Source organism: Leptodactylus fuscus, chromosome 4, assembly GCF_031893055.1.
Source record: "Leptodactylus fuscus isolate aLepFus1 chromosome 4, aLepFus1.hap2, whole genome shotgun sequence".
NCBI lineage: Eukaryota > Metazoa > Chordata > Amphibia > Anura > Leptodactylidae > Leptodactylus > Leptodactylus fuscus.
This window is the reverse complement of record NC_134268.1, coordinates 77136717-77158796: the sequence shown is the minus strand read 5'-3', so window position 1 is coordinate 77158796 and position 22080 is coordinate 77136717. Positions and strand designations below refer to the sequence as shown.

The 22080-nt window shown below is 43.6% G+C and overlaps 1 protein-coding gene across 3 annotated transcripts in view; it reads right to left on the bottom strand.

The window, feature by feature from the left end:
• Window positions 1-22080, bottom strand: part of LDLRAD4 (low density lipoprotein receptor class A domain containing 4) — a 191144-nt gene that overhangs the window by 19024 nt on the left and 150040 nt on the right. The window contains exon 1 of one of the 3 annotated variants that reach the window (XM_075270712.1): window positions 6929-7328. The exons of the other annotated variants lie outside the window; for them this stretch is intronic. Within the exon in view, the coding sequence (XP_075126813.1) occupies window positions 6929-6995 (67 nt within the window). The 5' untranslated portion in view covers window positions 6996-7328. Of the gene's footprint in view, window positions 1-6928; window positions 7329-22080 lie in introns of those variants that run through there. 3 annotated transcript variants of the gene reach the window in all.

Sequence of the window (22080 nt, the reverse complement as noted above, 5' to 3'; positions counted from 1 at the left end):
AATGAGAAGCTGCCAGCTACTGGTTTTTACACTTTCTCCTCTTGCTCCAGTCAGCAGGAACAATGGGGCAGATTTATTAATACTGTCTACAAGTTAGACAGTGCAAACAGACTAGACTGTTGTAAACTGCATCGCGTTTATAAGAGTCTGACCATGGATGATAAATCTGTCACATTATTAGTTCGTCTAACTTTACACCTTCTTTTAGGTGGCTTATGCTAAACAGCATACATTTGATAAATCAGTCTCATCTTTGAGTCTAACATTTGTACCCTGAATTGTTACTCCACTTTTAAAGCCTTCCCCCTGGGAAGAGACCACAACAACATTTACAGGAGTAGTTTTAATAAATCTGGCAAACACCAGCATGCCAGTATAACTACATCCACTTTTCAAAAAGTGGAACTGGCGCAAAAAAATAAAATAAGTTAACCACCACAACGGACACTTCTAAAACATAACTCCAAAGGACAAAGCGATAATAAGAACACCACTTCATAAAGAAGTGAATTAGTCTGGCTTTACACATCGCTTCCTGAGCAATTCTTGACTAGAAAGAGCTAGTATGAAGAAATACTACAATATACTGCCAGACTCTATTAGGAAATTATAGCAAACGAGAGCAAAGCAGGTCACAGAGACTATACGAGGACACATGACTGATCTGCTGCCGCGTAACAAGCCTTGAAGAACTAGTAGTCAATCTGACCACGTCATACGTGACCAAGAAATGTCAACATTTTCAATGTAATAAAGTAATAAAACTATTACTTGTTTACTACTGTGATATTGTAGAGGTGGTGCACACCTAGAGGGGTCAGTGAACTACAGGACGCTTAAAGAGGACGTTTCACCCTCTTCACCTCTTCCCATCCTTCAATAGGAAGTCAGATTTTCTTTTGTAGTGCCCAATGTAGCCCCAGACTAGTCATTTGTTAGTTTTTGGCACAATCCTAGTCCCTACTGACAGGTGGGTGGTCCCTGCAGTTGAGTTGGAGTTTGTAGAAGTGGTAAAAAGTCTAATGCATTTAGGGTGATGCCACAATGTTCCAAAGATGGTTATAAGTGCACTCTGTGCTGGAGCCTCAGGTATTTCAGTTAGAAGTAAAGCTACATTCACATTTGCATTGGAGAATCCATCACAAGGTCTACCTGAAACTGGATGATGAAAAAAATCCCACACATGGCTTTTTGGTCAGAGCCTTTCATTATAAATACAACAAACTCAACAAAACCCATTATAGTCAGTGGGGTCTGTCGGGCTCTATGTTCCCACTATTTTAGCAGCATCTTTCCAATTCAGTCCTCCAACGCTAATGTAATCTTCCCGCACATAAAACCTCATTAACTTCAGGCTATTTCTCATTACATCAGTTTACCACAAAGAGGTAAGGCTATGTTTAGAGAACCTTTAACACCTCGGGCACATGCAGTTCTATTAACTGCTAGAAAGCGAACAGTGTGCTAAATTAAGTCTGCTTTCCCATTATGTGCCCCCACGCTGGAGATATCAGTGCTGAAACTAGTTTTGGCACCAATCTCTGCCCTCTGTCAGAAGGGCATTCCTGACAGTCTACTTGTCCATAGCCCTGTACTGTCAATACTAGTATATGCCCAGCTAGACTGTCATGCCCTTCTGACAGTGGGCAGAGATCGGTGCCGAAACTCCTGGGGGCACATAACGGGAAAGCCAACAATGCGCTGAATTCAGTGCACTGTCAGCTTTCTAGCGGCATATTATTTTTATATAGCACCATTAATTCCATGGTGTTTTACATTTACACAAAATATACAAACAGATATAATACTAACAATGACCAGCTGGCACAGTGGGATAGAGGGCCTTCTTGAAGCCTGTGTTTGTGGGGGGGTCAGTCTTATGTGTCTTGGTAAGGAGCTCCAGAGTATGGGGGGTGCAAGGAAGAAGTCTTGGAGACGATTGTGTGAGGAGCAGATGAAGGTAGAGCGGAGTAGGAGGTCTTTGGAGGATCTGAGGTTACCTGTGGACAGGTAGTGGGAGATTAGGTCAGAGATATATGGAGAGGACAGGTTGTTGTTGGATTTGTGTGTTAACGTTAGTAACTTTAACTCTATTCTCTGGACAACGGATAGCCAGTGAAGGGATTGGCAGAGGGGAGCCGAGCCGTGTTGAGGGTTTGAACGTGCGACTTGAAGGATAGGTCGGAGGGCAGGGTTATCCCACATGTGCCCGAGGAAATGAAAGGTCCTCTTTAAACCGTGCTTACTTATGCATGCAGTTTTAAATGCAGTTATAAGTAGAGCATTCGTACTATACCAGATCACCAGAAGCTTTCCATTTAATGGCTCTTAACATGGCACGGGCATAAAAGGCCTTGCATGCAGTTATAAGGCTGGATTTACACAGCGCTGTTCTGCTGAAGAACTGCAGTAATGTTTAGCATGTCACTATGCACCTCACCTGTATGCCAACAACCATTACACTGAAAACGTCTGGTGTACTGGCTGGACTCATACAGGTAAGATGCATAGGAACAGGCATTACTGAAATTACAATGACAGGCAGTTTTTCAGCAATAAAGCACTGCGTAGACACAATCCAATGAGAAATATCCTGGAATAAATTCACTTCTAAGTAAGAGGCCCCAGAACTCAGCGCAGTTATATCTGCAATCCTAACACTGCAGGGATCATTCTGACGACACACTGGCACAATGCTAACACAATTCTTCCAAAGACTTTCAAAGACTTTTGTTGCCTTCTATGATAGATAGTACACTGCAGCAAGTTATCAAGCTGCACAAAGTCAAGTTAACTTTACTATCAGTCACTGCTTATACATTGGATCTTGTTGGATACACTAAAGTCTGAACAAATCCATAGCCTGTGCTGTATAAACATAGGATATGTCCACATCTGAACATAACTTGACTAGGATTGGTAGAAATCTTCGGATTCCATTACAAATGCAGTTAAGATTTTTCCCTTTTTTTGGTACATCATTTGAACAAACACAAAACATAACATCTCACAAAAAGCACTTTCCACTGATCAATAATACATATAGTAAATGTCTCACTGCCAGAACAGGGGTCCTAAGCACAAAGCAGAAGTATTAGAATGAAGTCATGGTCAAGCATTTGCACTGCGTTCCAAGTTATGGAACTGCTAGAGATAAGACAATACAAGTCAGTCAGAATTAATGCGGAGGTTACAAGTCAACTATGTTTTTCCCCACATAGGACAAAGTCTGGGATGTGCAATGATTATACCACAACCAAAGGTCATAATGGAAAGGCCTCGATACAATCACTATATGGGAAAGGTCGCAAAGGGGTTTTCCTGCCCCCAAATCAAATTTTTTAATACAGTTGACCTAATCACCGGATAGGTCTTCGGTATGTGATCTGTTGGAGTCAGACACACTGACCTCTCACAGAATCTATTCTTGCAGATCCTGGTACCGATAGATGCTAGTAGATGGCAGTATGTACAGCGCCACTCCTATCCAACTAACAGGAGCTACACAGCTGCACCATTCACTGCATAGCGGCGATTCCTGTAAACTAGAACGGCACTACTAATACTTGAATAGGAGCAGTGCTGCACGTGCTGTCCGTCTACCAGCACTTACCTGCACCCAGAGGCCTGAAGACTGCAGGAGTGTCCAGAACAGGGGAGGCCAGGTGAGTGGAATTGTTCTTTTTCCTGACCTGCTCTGTGGAGCATTTTATACCAAGTGGGGCCACTGTGGTGTATTATACTGTGTGGAGAGCACTGGGGAACATTATATATATATATATATATATATATATATATATATATATATATATATATATATATATATATATATATATATATATATATATATATATATATATATATAGAGAGAGAGAGAGAGAGAGAGAGAGAGAGCGCCACAGGGCAGGAAACCCATAAGATACATCAGGGAGGAAAGGAAGGGAGGGGGCACAAATCTGGCCAATATGTTTGCCCCAAAATTCCTGATGGCAGAAAAGAGTAAAAGGTGGAATACAGTGCTAAAAGGAGAAGAGGAATATTATTAATAACATAATAAATGGAATAAGAGGCAAAGCACAGGTAGCGAGATTTATTTTTCTAATGTGGCTAAGTACTGTAGAGAGTGACCCCCCCCCAATTCTCATCCATAAGTAGATCCTGCCTTCAGAAAGTTTGGAAACCACTGGTCTAACGGATTGACAACAAACCTCTACATCACATCCACTGCTAACACTAACAGCCAGTTTGCCAGGCTCCAGCACCTGGGACCCTTCAGCAGAATGCCGCTTGCATCTTGTCAGTCACAGAAATTCTGTCTTCTAAGCAGAGGCTTAAAACAGTATGAACAGAACAGATCAAGTCAGCGCTCTGAACACAGTAACAAAACTTTATGTCTGTTGTGCCTATTGAGATCTTAACGTTGGACATGAATTGAGTAAGTGGGCACATCAGGCTAGTGGGGGTTCAGAACTTCCTGACACTAAGACAGAAGGAAAAAGACTTCATAAACCACAAGGAGATTTTCCAGTAACTTTGGTCATCTTGAGGGGAAGGCACCCCCGTGGACCACCAGTGAATTCCAGAACAAAGGAGCTCTCTATACAGTCACTGCCAGTCTATGACAACAATGTAAGCAAAGCTTTGGCGACTTCAATGGCCCTTTGCTAAGAAAGTTATGTCAGAGTGATGGAAATCATAAAGCATTGCTGAATGGATCTGCATACAAATGATACAAGTTCATCAAGTCCACTGATGTCACACGCCTCTGGTAGGTGTCAGATGTTCCCTTTAGTGGATTTCCCCTTTAAAAGGGGAAACTGCAACAAAAACAGATACCCAATGGAATAATTCCTTCTGAAGACAGATTTACACGTTCTAAAACATCGACGTCTTACGACAAATTGTAGCAAAGTAACTGTTTGCGAGTATAGATGGAGATAACAAGCATGACCGCTGCTTCCGACAGGAGCCCCAAGGAGGACCTCTGCAACCAGCTTCATTGTCTTAGGGTTTCCAGATAGTTTAGGACACACGTGCCATAGACTAGCACAAACATAGGAAAGTCTGTATATTCAACCACAACACTTCCAGCAGTACCTTGGCCAACTAGGGGGCACCTCCCGCCCCCTCCTCATAGTTGGAGCAGCTCTGGGATAGCTGGCTCTTCAGATCAGTCCAGCCCTTGATAGGAATTACTTATAGCCTTGACCCAGGTCGCTGTCCAACATGATGACATCTGCTAGACCAACATTCTCTACATGCCCAGTCACCTCTTCTTACCCCAACTTCATGCCAACCCTAGCCCAGCCATACAAGTAATTTACTGTTAATCTGCTAAACATGGGATTATACTCACACGCCAGAATAGCAAGATTATATACAGCCATATTATACACAGTCATAACTATCTTCAAACAAACCAAATATTTAGTGCGCACATAACATCACAAACTGATACACTTGCAATCTTCGTTTATGCCACTTTTTTTTTGTATGAACCACAATGTGAACTACAGAGTCACCGCCGAGGACTAAACTACACCAAACAATCCAGTCACTTAAGACACAGAGCTTGTGCCATTTGTGTTTTCGGACTCTGGGCAGGCAGACTACAATATACAGTGCACTCAGTGTTTCCTAGAAGGCACAGTGTACAGGGGTGAGGTGGCACATGTACAGGGTGCCAAGAGCTGCCACTTTGTCTAAATTTACCAAGACTCGGGGGGAGGATTCTCGAAGAGGGAGGCACATCCGTTCTTACCAGCAGAACATCAAAGCGTTCCAGCAGTCTCAAGTCTGGAAATTCTGTGGTAAGTTTCCGCCTAAACCTCACCCAAACCATGAACTCGAGTGAGAAATACATAACAAGCAGCCCAAAGTTCTTGTGCGATTATGTCATATGCTCCATCCGATTCCAGACACTACACCCTTTACTTTACATTGCAGTCCATTCTCACTAGACACTTCAATCCCCTAAATATATTGGGCATACACTGAAGGTAACTTACGGCACCAGCAAGCGTTCTGTGTAAGGGACATGGCACACTGAAGACTGTTCTAGACGGAGCAGAGAAGATTTTCTCATTAACTCTTTGTATGCAGAACTTACTAGCAGTCCTACGTAAATCCAAGCTGGCATTATACCAACTTTAGCTAAGTGACAAGCTTTTCCTGCAAAAAACTGAGCACGTCCCAAATCCTGGAGGAACCCGTTACACTGTGAGGGTGCAGAACTCTTCTATTGTTCTAGATGAACTTCCAGAAATAGCACGCTTACCATAAATCTGCAAGTCTAACTATTCCGCCTCTACATGGAGGCAGCGGACGGCAGCCCTCACAATCTGCAATAGAATGAGGCCACCAATGAACTAGGTCCTGTCCTGGGAACCGCAATAGGGCACAAAATTCTCATGTGTGTGACACGTATGTAGAGGCCATGCCACACACTTGTGGCCGAGACCTGTTTGCAGAGTCTAACAATTGTTTCTATAATAAGAGAATCTTATCCCTGTCAATGTCATGAGGTATATGCAGTCGGGCTCTTACCCACGCCCCATTCCGAAAGTGGGAACTGGTCCAAAAGTGACTATTTCCTCTATTACAAGAAGGCAAATTTCAGAGACCAACCTGAACTTGTGTGATCGGAAAGGAGACCGGTCATACACAAGCCAATTAGTTAGGTGCCAGAAGCAACCATAAGAGCGGGCACCAGGCATGGCAGGGCCCAGACTATACACTCGGGCTCAGCTTTTTCCATTTCCTGCCCCCTAGATCTGCTCTTTCCTTTTACAGCTAATGCCAGTCTGTGTGCCAGTCTGATGTAAGAGCTTGTAGTTGCCACAAGGGAACATAAAACCATTTGCAACCACCCCACACACTTTTCCCCCAGTAGCCAGCAGTGGCATGGCCACCCCAGAAGGGCATATACCTTTCACCAGGAAGAGGTCTTTGAAGGCAGCATCTTGCAGTGTGGAGTTGAGGTGATCACTGGACATACTCAGGAGCTGGGCAGATTGGCATGTGCAGCATCCCACCCCAGGTGCCAGCAGCAGGCTACGACTAACAGCGGTGGCAGGAAGCAGAGCAGAGGGGAGGCAGCCTCATATCCTCCGGCTGTCTCCACCGACCATCAGCTGTTCCGCCGCATTCAGCAGACGAGCAGAGGAAGTGCAGCTCCCGCCGTCCTGTGTGTGCGCAGCGCCGGGCAGCCCGCTCTGTGTGCCGGGGCCTCTAATTCTTCCGCATTTCGGCTACAGGGCACGGTATCGTGCGTCATTCCTCAGCCCCAGCACTTTTCCTCGTTACTTTAGAGAAGACTGTGTGATGCTCAGTGCCGCCCCCCCTAGCCCTCCCTCCCGCCCTCCTGCTGCCAAGTCTCCGGCTGCTGGCACGTCCCCACACATGCTCCGTGCGCAGCTGGACTGCCACCAGTTCTTCTCTCCGACCTTCCACACTGGCAGCCGCTACACTGACAGAAAGTTACCTCAGGTGCAGGCAGACACAAAGCTCGGCGACCGGGCGGCCGCTCTTAACCCCTTCAGGCGCGGATACTGAATATTTCACACATTGCTTTACGCCTCAGCCCCTTACATAGGAGGCAGAGCAGAAGTCATTGCAGCTCACAAATAACCCCACAGCCGAGAAGCGGAGCTATCAGGCGATGTATGGCAGCTCCACAGGCTTCTTGACATGAAGGGTGAGGAGTGGTCACCTATGGCTGTCCTAACATGTCCTTAGTGCATATCTGTCCTGGACATCCAGTAGGTCTGACCTGCGGCTGAGGTGATCTATAGCTCAGAGTCGTCCTAAAAATCGCAGACTAAGGGCTAGTTCACACAGAGTAAAGTGATCTGGATTTTGACGCGGGAAGCCGCATCAGAATCTAGACCGACAGTCGCGGTGTTCCACTCCAGATTAGGCCCAAATAAATGAGCCTAGTCAGGAGGGTGGTGTCGCGAGGCCGCAGAATCCGCCTGAAGAAAGGGCAGCTCACAAACAAAACGCTTGCGGATAAAAGGAAATGAACGGTTCCCATTGATTTCAATGACAGGCGGTTTTTTTTAAGCAGGATTTTGATGTGGATTCCGCTTCAAAATCCTGACCATTTCACTCCATGTGAATTAGCCCTAAAGGCTTACATGCACTACTCTTTTGGCTGGCAAGTGAGGCAAATAAGGCTACGTTCACATCTGCGTTGAAGTCTCTCGCAGTGCGTGTAGTCAAAAATATCCAGCCAAAAAAAAAAAAATCCTGAAAGTCCAACTTTTTTGTCATCTTGCTGGTTTCAGTTTAGCAGACACCCAATGCACCCCATTTATAGTGGATTAAGGCCATTACACACTGTTCACACTAGCAGTCAGGTTTGCAGGCAGATTCAGGGACGGACTTCCCTAACAGTGCGAGTGCTGGTGTGAATCCAGCCTTATCTCCATAGGTGACAGCTGGATAGCATCAGATAGATCACCACTAGTGTGAACCTGAGACCAACGCAAGAAAGTCCTGCACGTCTGGCTCACCCGCTGCCAGTATATAAACAGACCCACAAGAAAACTCAGAGTCAATGGGGGCCTGTCAGGCTCTATAGGTACCCTCTATTTAGTGGTCCACCTGCCCATTGTTCATCCATTGGAGGACCAGAATAATGGACAGTTGGCACCTTTGTGAATGTAGCCTAAGGGTGCTTTCACACTGGCATGGTTTCAGGTTATTCTGTTCCATGGAAGACAACAAAAGAACAGTAAATATTAAAGTTATTCTGTCACATGAACAGATCCCAAAGCTCTGTCTGCCATGTGTCATTTTCATCATTTTATTTACAGAAACATGACTGACACCATTTATGAATCCCACCAAGAGCCACTGATGTCCATGACGGATTTCGCATTCATGACCCTGATCGCATGGCTGAGCAGAACAATGGAAATCATTAGCACAAATGTGAATAAGCCTAGATTCACACTTATCGCCACCACAGAATCCACTTAATATCAGTGGAGACAAAAGTCCTGTAAGGAGGGCATTATAGTCTATGGGGTTCAGGGGTAACCACTTTTTAAGCAGACACTGTCTCAAGTTCCCATGCAGACCCAAACGACAGAAACCTAAATGCTAGTGTGAACCTAGCATAAGCCCTAAGGCCAAGCTCATACCTGGGAGAGTTTAGGATATATTTGACCATATTGTATGCCAATGTTTTTTTTGAGGCTGTAACAGTAATAGACAATCTAGAGGGAGATTTATTCTGCAGGACATACATTCTTTTCTATGGAGCTTGTGCAGCAGCTCTTGTTTCAGGGGAAGGTTCTTGTGCTATGAACATGTGTCACAATGATGGAGTGCAAGTTCACCAGGGATCTAGTGTGGATCAGGACTTGATCTGTCATGAGAGGAGGAGAAGTGGAATATAGGAGAACATCTCAAGTCAGCAGCTGTAATATCACTGACCCACACAAATAACAGTGGTGTAGTTCTCAGTGGCCAGTCCAGTATCCACACTATGAAGAAGCCAAAAGCATATACTGTGTGTGGCATTCAGCATGTAAAGCTATTCTAACCGTCACCAGCAGATGGCACCAGAAGCATCACTTAGACAGGACTGGAAAAACCTATGTAATGTTAAATACTAGAATCACAATTTATCAGCAACTAGTGCTGGTCTAGGAATTTCTCCACAAATGAGAATTTCAAAATCAGTTGTCCAGATTCCACAAATATTGTTTGTATAATAATAATTAAAAAAAAAAAGTTCTACAATTTTCCAATATACTTTCTATATCAATTCTTTAGTTTTCTAGATCTCTGCTGGTTGTTCTATTTACTTCCACTGGGTAGAAATTAGAGATCAGCGAGCAGAATTCGAAACGGCAGTTTCGAATAGCACGTACCCATAGCAATGAATGGAGACGGCCGGCACGCAGACGGGGCCTACGTCCTGCTGCTTAACCCCCTGCGTCCATTCATTGCTATGGGTGCGTGCTATTTGAATCTGCCATTTTGAATAGTACTCACTCATCTCTAGTAGAAATCAGTCCATGGTCAAGTGATATATGGTCCATGGTCAAGTGATACATGGTCCATGGTCATGAGATGTACACACTGGTTTACCGCTCGTTACAGTCACAGAACAGTAATCATAGCTTGTCTTAGTAGAACTACAGGAGCGTACAACGCATGCGTGCAAGAGCGGAGTGTGACCCCAGCCGGTAGAAGATGTGGTTGCTGTTGAAGAGGCGTTGCTGGAGAGAGTTCTCTGACAGTATTGGGGACGCCCCTAGTGCTGTTTGAGTGATGGGGCCCGCCCCCAGTGCTGCGAGAGAACTCATTTGCATGCCGGTGAAAACTGGTATTTTTCCCGAACGGCGGGCCAGAGACAACTTGTAAAGGTAAGAGACAAATAGCCATTCTAAAGGCTATTCCAATGTGTTAACTAGAAAAAAAGATTTTTAATGGTAGAATCCCTTTAGGGTGCATTCACACTGAGTAAATGCTAGCTTATTCTGAACGTAAAACACGTTCAGAATAAGCGGCGTCTAAAGCAGCTCCATTCATTTCTATGGGAGCGGGGATACGAGCGCTCCCCATAGAAATGAATGGGCTGCTTCTTTCACTCCGTGCAGTCCCATTGAAGTGAATGGGGAGTGCCGGCGTGTACGCTCCGGCATGAGCAGAGCTTGCCGTATACGCCGGCACTCCCCATTCACTTCAATGGGACTGCACGGAGTGAAAGAAGCAGCCCATTCATTTCTATGGGGAGCGCTCGTATCCCCGCTCCCATAGAAATGAATGGAGCTGCTTTAGACGCCGCTTATTCTGAACGTGTTTTACGTTCAGAATAAGCTAGCGTTTACTCAGTGTGAATTCACCCTTAAAGATAAGCATGTCCATCACACGACCACGGACAGTCCATCACACGACCACGGACAGTCCATCACACGACCACGGACAGTCCATCACACGACCACGGACAGTCCATCACACGACCACGGACAGTCCATCACACGACCACGGACAGTCCATCACACGACCACGGACAGTCCATCACACGACCACGGACAGTCCATCACACGACCACGGACAGTCCATCACACGACCACGGACTGTCCATCACACGACCACGGACTGTCCATCACACGACCACGGACTGTCCATCACACGACCACGGACTGTCCATCACACGACCACGGACTGTCCATCACACGACCACGGACTGTCCATCACACGACCACGGACTGTCCATCACACGACCACGGACTGTCCATCACACGACCACAGACTGTCCATCACACGACCACGGACTGTCCATCACACGACCACGGACTGTCCATCACACGACCACGGACTGTCCATCACACGACCACGGACTGACTTATTCACTAAGTAAACAAATAGGGAGAATAAGCAGAAACCTGTAAGGAATGGATACAGATCGTATATAAAAGAAAATTCTGCATTGGAATTTCCATAGGAGACTCGGGCCAAAGATTCTGCTTAAAATTGCCAGAGAAGAATCTTACAAACAGGACTTCTCTCTGCCGGTTTTGTATTGATACCGAAATGGTCACCAGAACCGAAAGGGCTGCATGCCAACATTTCTGCCATTACAAAACCAAAATCATTATTTTTACATTGGAATGAAGGCAAATTGACATCCAACAGAGGCTCCAACTGCACCACTCCTTTAATGACAGTCTCATCCTGTGATGGATGTACGAAACTGACATTAAATAATGGTAGTGGGAACCTGAGATTGACACCATAATTTGGATTCACATTTTTTTATTTTTCAAACAGATCTTGCTGTGTTTTTCAAAGCCATTCCTGGATTTGGCTGAAATAACCACAGCAATATCAGCTACAAAAAAAAAGCCACTTATGTGCAAAATATGTGGCCTGAGCATATGAGGAATTTAGAGAGTTGCATCCATTTCTGATTGGTGGGGGTTGCGGATGTTGGACTCTGTAGCTGTCTGAAGAGAATGTAGCATTTACGAGAATGCAGCACCATACAAGGTGTAGAGGCAGTGTATGGAATTACAACTCAACCACATACATATGAATGGGACTGAGCTGCAAAACTGCTATGAGATATTGGCCTATGAAATAGAAAGGGCACTAAAAAGGTTGGAATTATATTGGAAGTGGCCAGCATTTCCACATATATAATTGACATGCTGCGATATACAAAAATGCAAGGCTTTTTTAAATTGCAGCCTTTCTGCTGAGGATATTTTTCTGCATTGTGTGGATGGGATTAGCCAGAATCCCATCCACTTTACAGGCATTATAAAACACTGAGGTTTTTACCACTGTGTTTCGGCTGTAGCCAAATAGCAGCAGTTTCAGGACATGGGGCACCACCCAAAAGTTTTTTTTTTATTGTATTCACTAAGGCTAAGAGACCATCTTTTCTCCTCTCCAAACTGCACGACTGGTCCAGCAAAGATGCTGAATTAGGCCTGATCCATACATCCAAGTCTAGTCTGTGTGTGTGTGTGGGGGGGGGGGTTGTATGTCCTGGATGGAAAGCGGCTGTGAGACAAACTCACTACATCACAGTTAGGAAGTAAGTAATTCAGTACTATAGTGATGCAGAAGGTCAAAAGCTGACAAAGCTGTGAGATCAATACAGTAAATATCTGGCCATTTGGGGTACACAAAATCATAACTATGATGCCGTGAATTTAAAAGGTGTTGTCTAGGAGAAACCGTTTTTGGCAAGGCGAGACATCATGCACATACTTCACCTGTGACAACCTGAGTCCTTTCCTTAGGCCACTGATTGGGACTCAGCAGAGCAGAAGGACTGGACCATGGAGGGAGTCACTGGGAACAGGTTTTTTTTTTTTTTTTTTTTTTTTGGGGGGGGGGGGGTCACCTTTCCCAGCCTCCTTGCCAAGAGCAGTTTATCCTGGACAACTCCTTTAATTCACATATTATTGTACAGCCCTTTAAAATATGGCCTACACTGACCATTTTCGCCCAGACAAGTCTAATGTGAATATGACCTTACTACTAAATCATACTGAATACTATAGGTCTGAATGCATTTTTGATACTTCTTTAAAAGTCCCAATAAAGAGCTTCACCTTGAGAACTAAAGCCAATCAGTTGGGTATGTTAAGTGTTAAAAATAATAGTTGATCTAGGAGATCTAGCCTCAGGATGCTATAGTGTTTGGTTACACTGCTACACCCATGTATACAGGACATGATAGTGAAGACACAAGTGGTAGATCATTTCTGATGGAATTGAACTTTGGCGCTTTTTTTTTTCTTTGAGAAGACTTTGGAGAACGGCAAACAGATGCTTGAGCTTCTACCAAAGGACTTTAATGTTACCATATCAGAAGTACAGAGCTGAATGGAACAAACCAACTAGGAGTACTATATATTATCACATACCAAAGAGTGACAGTCATGAGTAAGTATGGTGTCCAGTTTCAGCATATACATTTTGTTTCTGTAATGATGTTCACAATTTTCCAATATACTTTCTGTATAACTTCCTCACAGTGCTCTATATCTCTGCTTGCTGTCATTCATTGTTTACTACTATTGGGTTAAAAAAAAAAAAAAAAAAAAAAAAAAAAAAAAAAACACACACCAGTCTATGGCCATGTGATGACACACCAACAGCACGTGCTGTGACAAGGTGCGCCACATAGAAAGTGGTATAAACCTAGACAGCCTAAAGATACACCAGATTTATCACACACCCTAAATGTACACGTTTAGTAAATATGGCCCATTGATTTCAGTGGGACTATTCATACAAGACCAATGAATTTCACTTTCTGGTTCATTAAAAACTGCTGCAAATGCTGCATTTAGGACCTGGAAAATTACATTGAGAGCTACAAAGTGGAGTCTTGTGTCTTGCTATTGGGTTACCGTGTATCTTGCTAACTTATGTGATTTTTTGTTTTTTTTTTTATTTTTTTTGGTCATGTTAAAGAACACGTCATATGCTAGGCATAGGCTGTATTCATTGCACGGGATGCATTTATCAGATACTGAAACTGAAAAACTTTCGCATCAGTTTTTTTTGTGAAAAAGGAAGGAATCTTAAAGAAATTGTAAAAAGCCAGCCTATTCTGTGTTCTACTGTAATGCTTCCAGTCTGGTTTCTGTTCCTTCTAGTCAGAGTCCTTGCTCTCTACTTGTTCTCTTAGGGGCAGTGTCTGCATATTACAGTTTCCATCTATATGGACTAGGCCTCTGATATTTGTGACGTAGCAGCAATTCCCTAGGACACTGCAGAAAAACTGAATGACAACTACCCTAGAAAGGTACAAAGTTCACTCTTTACACTGTGCACCTTAGTGCAGGCATAACCAAAACATCAAAACGCAGCTTGAATGGCGTGATAAAATGGAATGTCTCCAAGACGGATGCACATTCCACCTGCAGAGAAAACACCACCAGTCTCCTGGCATTTCCAACAGTTACACAGCATATCCGGAAAATGGCCCCCAACAAAAACAACTAGTTAACAGTTTCTAAGGGCCAGTTATTGCAGTAGATTTAGCCCTCCAGCAGAACGCCAAAATTATCAGGCCTGGAGTCTCTTAATTCACCCGGCGGTACATGATGTACCGGAATCAAATGAGATTTTTAATGAAAGTATGTGGGTATCATATAGGTCTAAGCCCTGCTTTCACCATCAGGGCATTCATCCAAAGAGGTTCCCTTGTAAATTATCAGCAGAAAATCCCTATTTACTAGTATGCTGTATATATATATATTCAGATGTATGATAGCACAGCTCCAAAGCTGCTGTGTCAGGTACTTCAGCACTCAGGCCAGTCCAATAATAATGTGCTTAAGGTCAGCCAGCAGCAGCTTGTCTGTGTACACAGTACTAGGGATAACCTTTCCCCTACTAAGCAATGTATAAAAGGTGAAAAATAACTTTACATGGCAAACTTACTACTACCACCAACTCCCCATATGACTCCACATTTACAAATACTCCATTGGGTTATGTTGGTTTTTCTGCCCCAGTTTGTCATTTCACTGGATATAACCAGCAGGATATTTTTCCAGCAATTTTGATCACCTGTAACAAAGGCTTCTAGTGGAGTCAGACGTGGATGTGAGTATTGCCTAATATCCATTTATAAAGTGAATAAAAGGATTAAAATACTACAGTTTGTAGATATGTTTAGTTCAGTTCCTTCTATATAATCTCTGCTTTTGGTCACACTGAAAACCTGTCTTCACATAGGTGGTTCTGATACACCCAGCAAACATACTACAGAAGAGATTCTCAGCTTGTGGGTGTAACAAAAAAAAGGTCCCAGTCGCCGACAACACAATAAGTAGAGACCTTGGTATAAAAGTTAAAACACAGGAGCTTTGATCAGGAAATTAAATTATGACATCACAGGTGCTAGGAAAAAAAAAGTGACATCACAGGTGGAATTGAGCAGAGTGGAAGGTCCATAAATGTGAAGAAACATAACCTCTTGGTCAGATATTTTGGAGCCACAGCGTAGTGTGTCATCTGTCCTTTCTGCAGTGCTCCAATGCCACCCTTCAAATGGGAATAAAATACAGGCCTATTTTTATTTTACATTGTTTAAACCTAAAATTTAATAAGTGTTCTTGGCTCCAAACATGTCTGAAGAGTAAATGTAACCCAAGCTGGTTACCCTTTTGTTTGCCATTTGTACATGAATTGTGTATATTGGAGTCTCGTACACCATAAGTGGTGAGGGGTGGCCACTATTTGTGCGGATGTTTGAGTGGTTTGTAATGTGTATGGTTACCCTGTGTCTATCTATATATATATATATATATATATATATATATATATATATATATATATATATATATATATATATATATATATATATACACACAGTATATATACACACATACAAGATTGTAAGTGAAAGGGGTATCTGTACACAACATTTCAGTCCGAGTGTGAACTTGGCCTTGGCCTATATTCTGATACCCAAATTTACCTTTTTGTTTCCCAACATTCCATCTATGTAGCTGTGCGAGGGCTTGCTTTCTGTGGGGCAAGCCGTACTTTTATTAGTACCAGCTTTTTTTTTTTTTTTTTTGGAGGGGAACAAGGTGAGCAAAACGGCAATTTGGGCATTATAATTTTATTTTTTTCCTTACATATGCATGGGATCAGAACAATGAACAGTTGACACAAGTGCGAATTTACTCTAAGTGTAACCAACACATTTTACATATTTTTATTACATTACAATCTAAATAGTATTTGCCATAAAAGCACTTAATAGTCACCCTTGTAAAACTTATTGATACAAGGTGCTCACTCTTAGCTTATTAGCCAAGTGGGCAGTCCTACTTACTGACCAATCTACATACAGGGATAGCTGTCACTGACCAGGACCGCCTTCTTGACAACTAAGCTCAGGAAGAGCTGTTTATATTGGCATGCAAATGCACTATTAGGCCACACCCCCAAACTGAAGCCCGTCAGCTGTTATGGTGCCTTGTCAGGGCCTCACTTGACATTTCCCACCATGAAAGAAGGGGAAGTTACAGCTTATTGTTGGCACTTACATAAGAGTCCTCGCCAAGCATCACATTTTAAGAAGCAGATGAGTAATACATCTCTTAAAGAAGCTACATGTGTGTGTGACAGGCAACCTTCACAGACTGCCTTCATATACCCAGGTGTATTTTTAAATCTTGATATGTAATTGCCCAATATATGTTCACTAGCAACAGTAATCCATCCAGCGCCTTTCACAAGTACCCTTCCTATAACAGAGCATTTAAAAACAAATTGTCCATTTCAGAGACTGCTGTCCCAGAATCAGCCCATTTCCCAAGTACATGCGTCTGCAAGTAGACACACGGGATCCTGTTATGGCTATGCAGCTGTTTTATAAATAGGTAGAGAGCATATGAGACACAGAAGAGCCATCACAGCCCTACAGAATAAGTACATTTACTTGAGATGAAGCAGAGAAAAGAAGGGAATTATTTGGCTGTTGATTCTGAGAGCATTCCTGCAGCTCATAAAGCAGTCTCTTGTCTGTATATCCCAGCTGGAAGCTAGACAGTGCAGCCACAACAACAGAAAAATCAAGAAAAACATGATGAGGAGAGAATACTAAAAAGTAGCATCACATCTAGCAAATATGAAAACGGATCCTTCTCCGAGTTCACTGCCTCCTTGACATCCGACTATGGAACACAAACATAATGAGAAACCTTCCCTGAGCATCACTGCTCAGAGGGAAGAAAATACGCTGCAAAACCACATTTTGTTTTTTGGTTTAAATTTTTTTTATTTCATTTCAAAAAGACAGCTTTCCGCAAAAGACGACATTGAACATCTCGACTTCTATACATAGACTGCAATGTGCATGGCAGAAGCAGGGGTATTAGATGAATAATGTTATATGGGAGCGTGTATACATAAATATACCGGCCAACATGCACTACTGTGGTTACGACCAGTCACTGGATGCAGTGTGGAGCATCTGGTTTGGGCTATTTTTTTGTGTGGATTTTCAAAAAAGGGTGTGTGTCTTAAATGGACCAAAAATGTGTCAGAATTGTATCGTACAAATGCTGACTCAAAGACAGACAACTAAAATCCTATCCTACTAATATTATAAAATGCGAAAGTTTGGATGTTTGTTCCTCAATCACGCCCAAACCACCGAACGGATTTCAATGAAATTTGACACATAGCTAGAATGTCACTATAAATCGAACATGGGCGCCTTACTATCCCCGCAAATTACCGGGCTTGGCGACTGTGAGCACTGAAGTTATGTTCGGTGTAGGCTGAAGGACCAAAGATGACATCTCAAGACCTTCAGCCATTACCGGATTGGCTTGCGTGAGAGGGGGTGGAGCTATAGTCACTGCAGCTGGGCTGTTAAGTTGAGGCTTGTGTTATACGCACACCATATTTATAAAGTACCTGTGACATTCTCAACACTGACTAGCCAAATGATCATGGTGGCTATATGGCAGCATATTCTCCCTAAAGGTAGCAACTGGCCCATTTTGTATAGTTCCACCTGCTTGACAGTAGGTTAATGTTCCTCATTATACATTGGGGTGCCTTGTGTACCCTACACACACTTTAGACTTCAGAAAATAAAACAGGAGGAAACTCAATTATATGTTATAAGCTATATCCAGGCATGACCAAGTGCTAAGCTAGTCACAGTAATGTGCCATTCACCCCAGGACTGCAGGCATCCCTTCCTAACCGCTATTATGAATAGGTCTCAAGAGAATGGAAGGAATCTATTCCCAAACCTTTTCTTTGGGGGTACTTACACTTTTGTGAAACTTGCAAAGTTATCGTGACCATAACATACACATAGCGGCCAGTCGCTTAGGAATAGTAAGACATTTTATACAAAGTGGTTAAATCTACAAATACTATTCATTTCATATGACTGGAAAGTACAAGAAAATAAACCTGAAAGCTACTGAGGAGTATAGTACTACGTGATAGGCAGTACATTTGATAATGGGATCATTGTGGGCTATGTTGTCTATGTTGTGGTGCAAACAGAAGCAAAACTAATGCATTAAATTGCTGAAAAGTAAAAGTTATCAAAGTGTTGAGAGCGAACTGCAAAACCAGGTATGGAAGACAATACCTATGCTGGTAAGTGGTGGCTTATTAAAGCTGTACAGTGAATCACATAGCCGTCACCTTAATCAGATTAGTGACCTTTTCCCCTCAACCCTTCTCCAGTCTCTGTCCCTGGCTGTCTCCAATGTCTTCCTAACAGCTTATATCTAAAGGCAACTCCTCGTCATTTGTATGGATCTCTCAGCAGCATCCGACACCACAGACCACCAACTCCTCCTCAGTATGTCCCGCTCTGTCAGCCTCATGGTTCTCTCTCAGACTGCTCTTTTAGAGCATCATTTTCATATTCTGTCACTTCTCTTCCCCTTGCCGTTGGGGTTCCTCAGGACGCTGTCCTAGGCCCCCTTCCATTCTCACCCTGTAGAGCCCCTATTGGGCAAACCTCAGCAGATTTGATTTTTAATACCAGCTTTATACTGATGACACCCAACTATATACCTCATCTCGTGACATCACGGCGCATGGCTACAAAACACCAGTGACTGCCTGTAGTATGTCTTTCCTTTATCTGAAACCATCTTTCAAAAGACTGAACTACTGTGTTTCCACCATCTACTGACTGACCTAAGCTTGGAGATTCCCATTTTAGTTTATGGTCTACTGCTTTGGTTACCTTTGACTAACCTTTTCTTTATCGCCTATATCCAATGACTCACACACGTCATCTGCACCTCAAAACACATCCAGAATCTGCCCTTTACTTACCATGGAAACATCGAAAACCTTTGTCACCCTAAAATACACCCTCGACGTGACTACTGAAACGCCCTGTAAACTCCTCCCCTGTACAATCTATTCTGAATGCAGCGGCCAGGCTCATCTATCAGTCTAATAGGGTGCATTCACACTGAGTAAACGCTGACTGATTCTGAACGTAAAACACGTATCACATTGAAACCAATAGGGAAAAAAGCAGCCCATTCATTTCAATGGGCAGCGCTCGTATGTCGGCTCCCACTGAAATGAATGGGATCTGCTTTGTACGTGCTGATTCTGAACGTGTTTAACGTTCAGAATCAGCTCAGCGTATACTTAGTGTGAATGCACCCTAAATGCTACACACAATGCCTCCGGTCTGTGCCAGTCACTGCACTGGCTGCCTATTTAATATAGACAACTAGAGGGAGGACCCGGCTTCGCACGGGTATATTACATGTTATGTTTGTGTAGTGGCCTCATAAGAATTGTCCAGTTTTGCACTGGTGTATTTTGTATATTGTTTCTGTGTATGTCCATAAGCGTCATGTGATTATGTGTATCTCATTTTGGATATCAGTGAAAAACCTGTGATCAGTTGTTATGGATACCTGGAGTAAAGCTGTATCTAATCCTTCCCCATGCAGTACTGTGTTTAGACGCAAGTATCTAATCCTTGTTGGTGTGGTACTGTGTACAGATGTGTGTATCTAATCCTCCGGTAAATGAAACTGTGTGCAGACGTGCATATCTAATCTTATAGCATGTGGTACTATGTGCAGACGCGTGTATCTAATCCCTGGCGTGAGGTACTGTGTGCAGATGCGCGTATCTAATCCTCCCCGTGTGGTACTGTGTGCTGAGATGCGTATCTAATTCTCTGGCATGTGGTACTGTGTGCAGATGCATGTATCTAATCCTCCAAAGTGTGGTACTGTATTCAGATGTATGTATCTAATCCTCCCCTGTGTGGTATTGTGTGAAGAGGCGCGTATCTAATCCTTTGGCGTGTGTGGAACTGTGTGTAGACGCGCGTATCTAATCCTACAGCATGTGGTACTGTGTGCAGATGTGTGTATCTAATCTTATGGTGTGTATAACTGTGTGCAGACGTGTGTATCTAATCCTCTGGAGTGTGGAACTGTATATAGATGCGTGTATCTAATTCTACGGCATGTGGTACTCTGTGCAGACGTGTGTATCTAATCCTATGGTGTGTACAACTGTGTGAAGACACGTGTATCTAATCCTCCCGTGTGGTATTGTGTGTAGACGTGCGTATCCAATCCCCCGGCATGTGGTACTGTGTGTAGACGCACGTATCTAATCCTCCCCCGTGTGATACTGTGTGCGGAAATGCGTATCTAATTCTCTGGCTTGTGGTACTGTGTCCAGAGGCATGTATCTAATCCTCCAAAGTGTGGTACTGTGTGCAGATACACGTATCTAATCCTTCCTTGTGTGGTATTGTGTGAAGAGGCGCGTATCTAATCCTTCGGCGTGTGGAACTGTGTGTAGACGGGCGTATCTAATCCTATGGCATGTGGTACAGTGTGTAGACGCACGTATCTAAACCTCCCCCGTGTGATACTGTGTGCTGAGACGCGTATCTAATTCTCTGGCTTGTGGTACTGTGTGCAGAGGCATGCATCTAATCCTCCAAACTGTGGTACTGTGTTCACACACACGTATCTAATCCTTCCCTGTGTGGTATTGTGTGAAGAGGCGCGTATCTAATCCTTCCGCTTGTGGAACTATGTGTAGACGCGCGTATCTAATCCTACTGCATGTGGTACTGTGTGCAGACGCGCGTATCTAATCCTCTGGAGTGTGGAACTGTATGTAGACGCGTGTATCTAATCCTACGGCATGTGGTACTCTGTGCAGACGTGTGTATCTAATCCTATGGTGTGTACAAATGTGTGCAGATGCGCGTATCTAATCCTCTGGAGTGTGGAACTGTGTGTAGATGCACGTATCTAATCCTACGGCAAGTGGTACTGTGTGCAGACACGCGTATCTAATGCTACGACATGTGGTACTGTGTGTAGACGCGCGTATGTAATCCTACGGCATGTGTTACTGTGTGCAGACGCGTGTATCTAATCCTATGGCGTGTACAACTGTGTGAAGACACGTGTATCTAATCCTCCCTTGTGTGGTATTGTGTGAAGAGACGCGTATCTAATCCTTCGGCGTGTGAAACTATGTGTAGATGCGCGTATCTAATCCTACTGCATGTGGTACTGTGTGCAGACGCGTGTATCTAATCCTATGGTGTGTACAACTGTGTGCAGATGCGCGTATCGAATCCTCTGGAGTGTGGAACTGTATGTAGACGCCTGTATCTAATCCTTCGGCATGTGGAACTGTGTGCAGATGCATGTATCAAATCCTTCAGTGTGTGGAACTGTGTGCAGAAGTGCGTATTTAATCCTCTGGTTTGTGGGACTGTGTGCAGACGTGTGTATCTAATCCTCTGGCGTGTGATACTGTGTGCTGATCTGTGTATCTAATCCTCTGATGCGTGTATCTCAGTTTGGATATCAGTGTTGTATTGTGCATGTGGAGTGACCGTGTGTATTGCAGTTGGAATATGAGTGAAAGTCTTGCAGGTTTGTATTGGCTAAGGGGGGGGGGCACTGTGTTTGGAATGCTGTATCTCAGCAACGGTGCGTCCGAGCGAGTTGGAGTCTCATCTTAAACCTTCCCGGATACCTGAAGTATCTCTGTACCAAATTTGGTGAAGATCGGTCCAGTCGTTTGGTT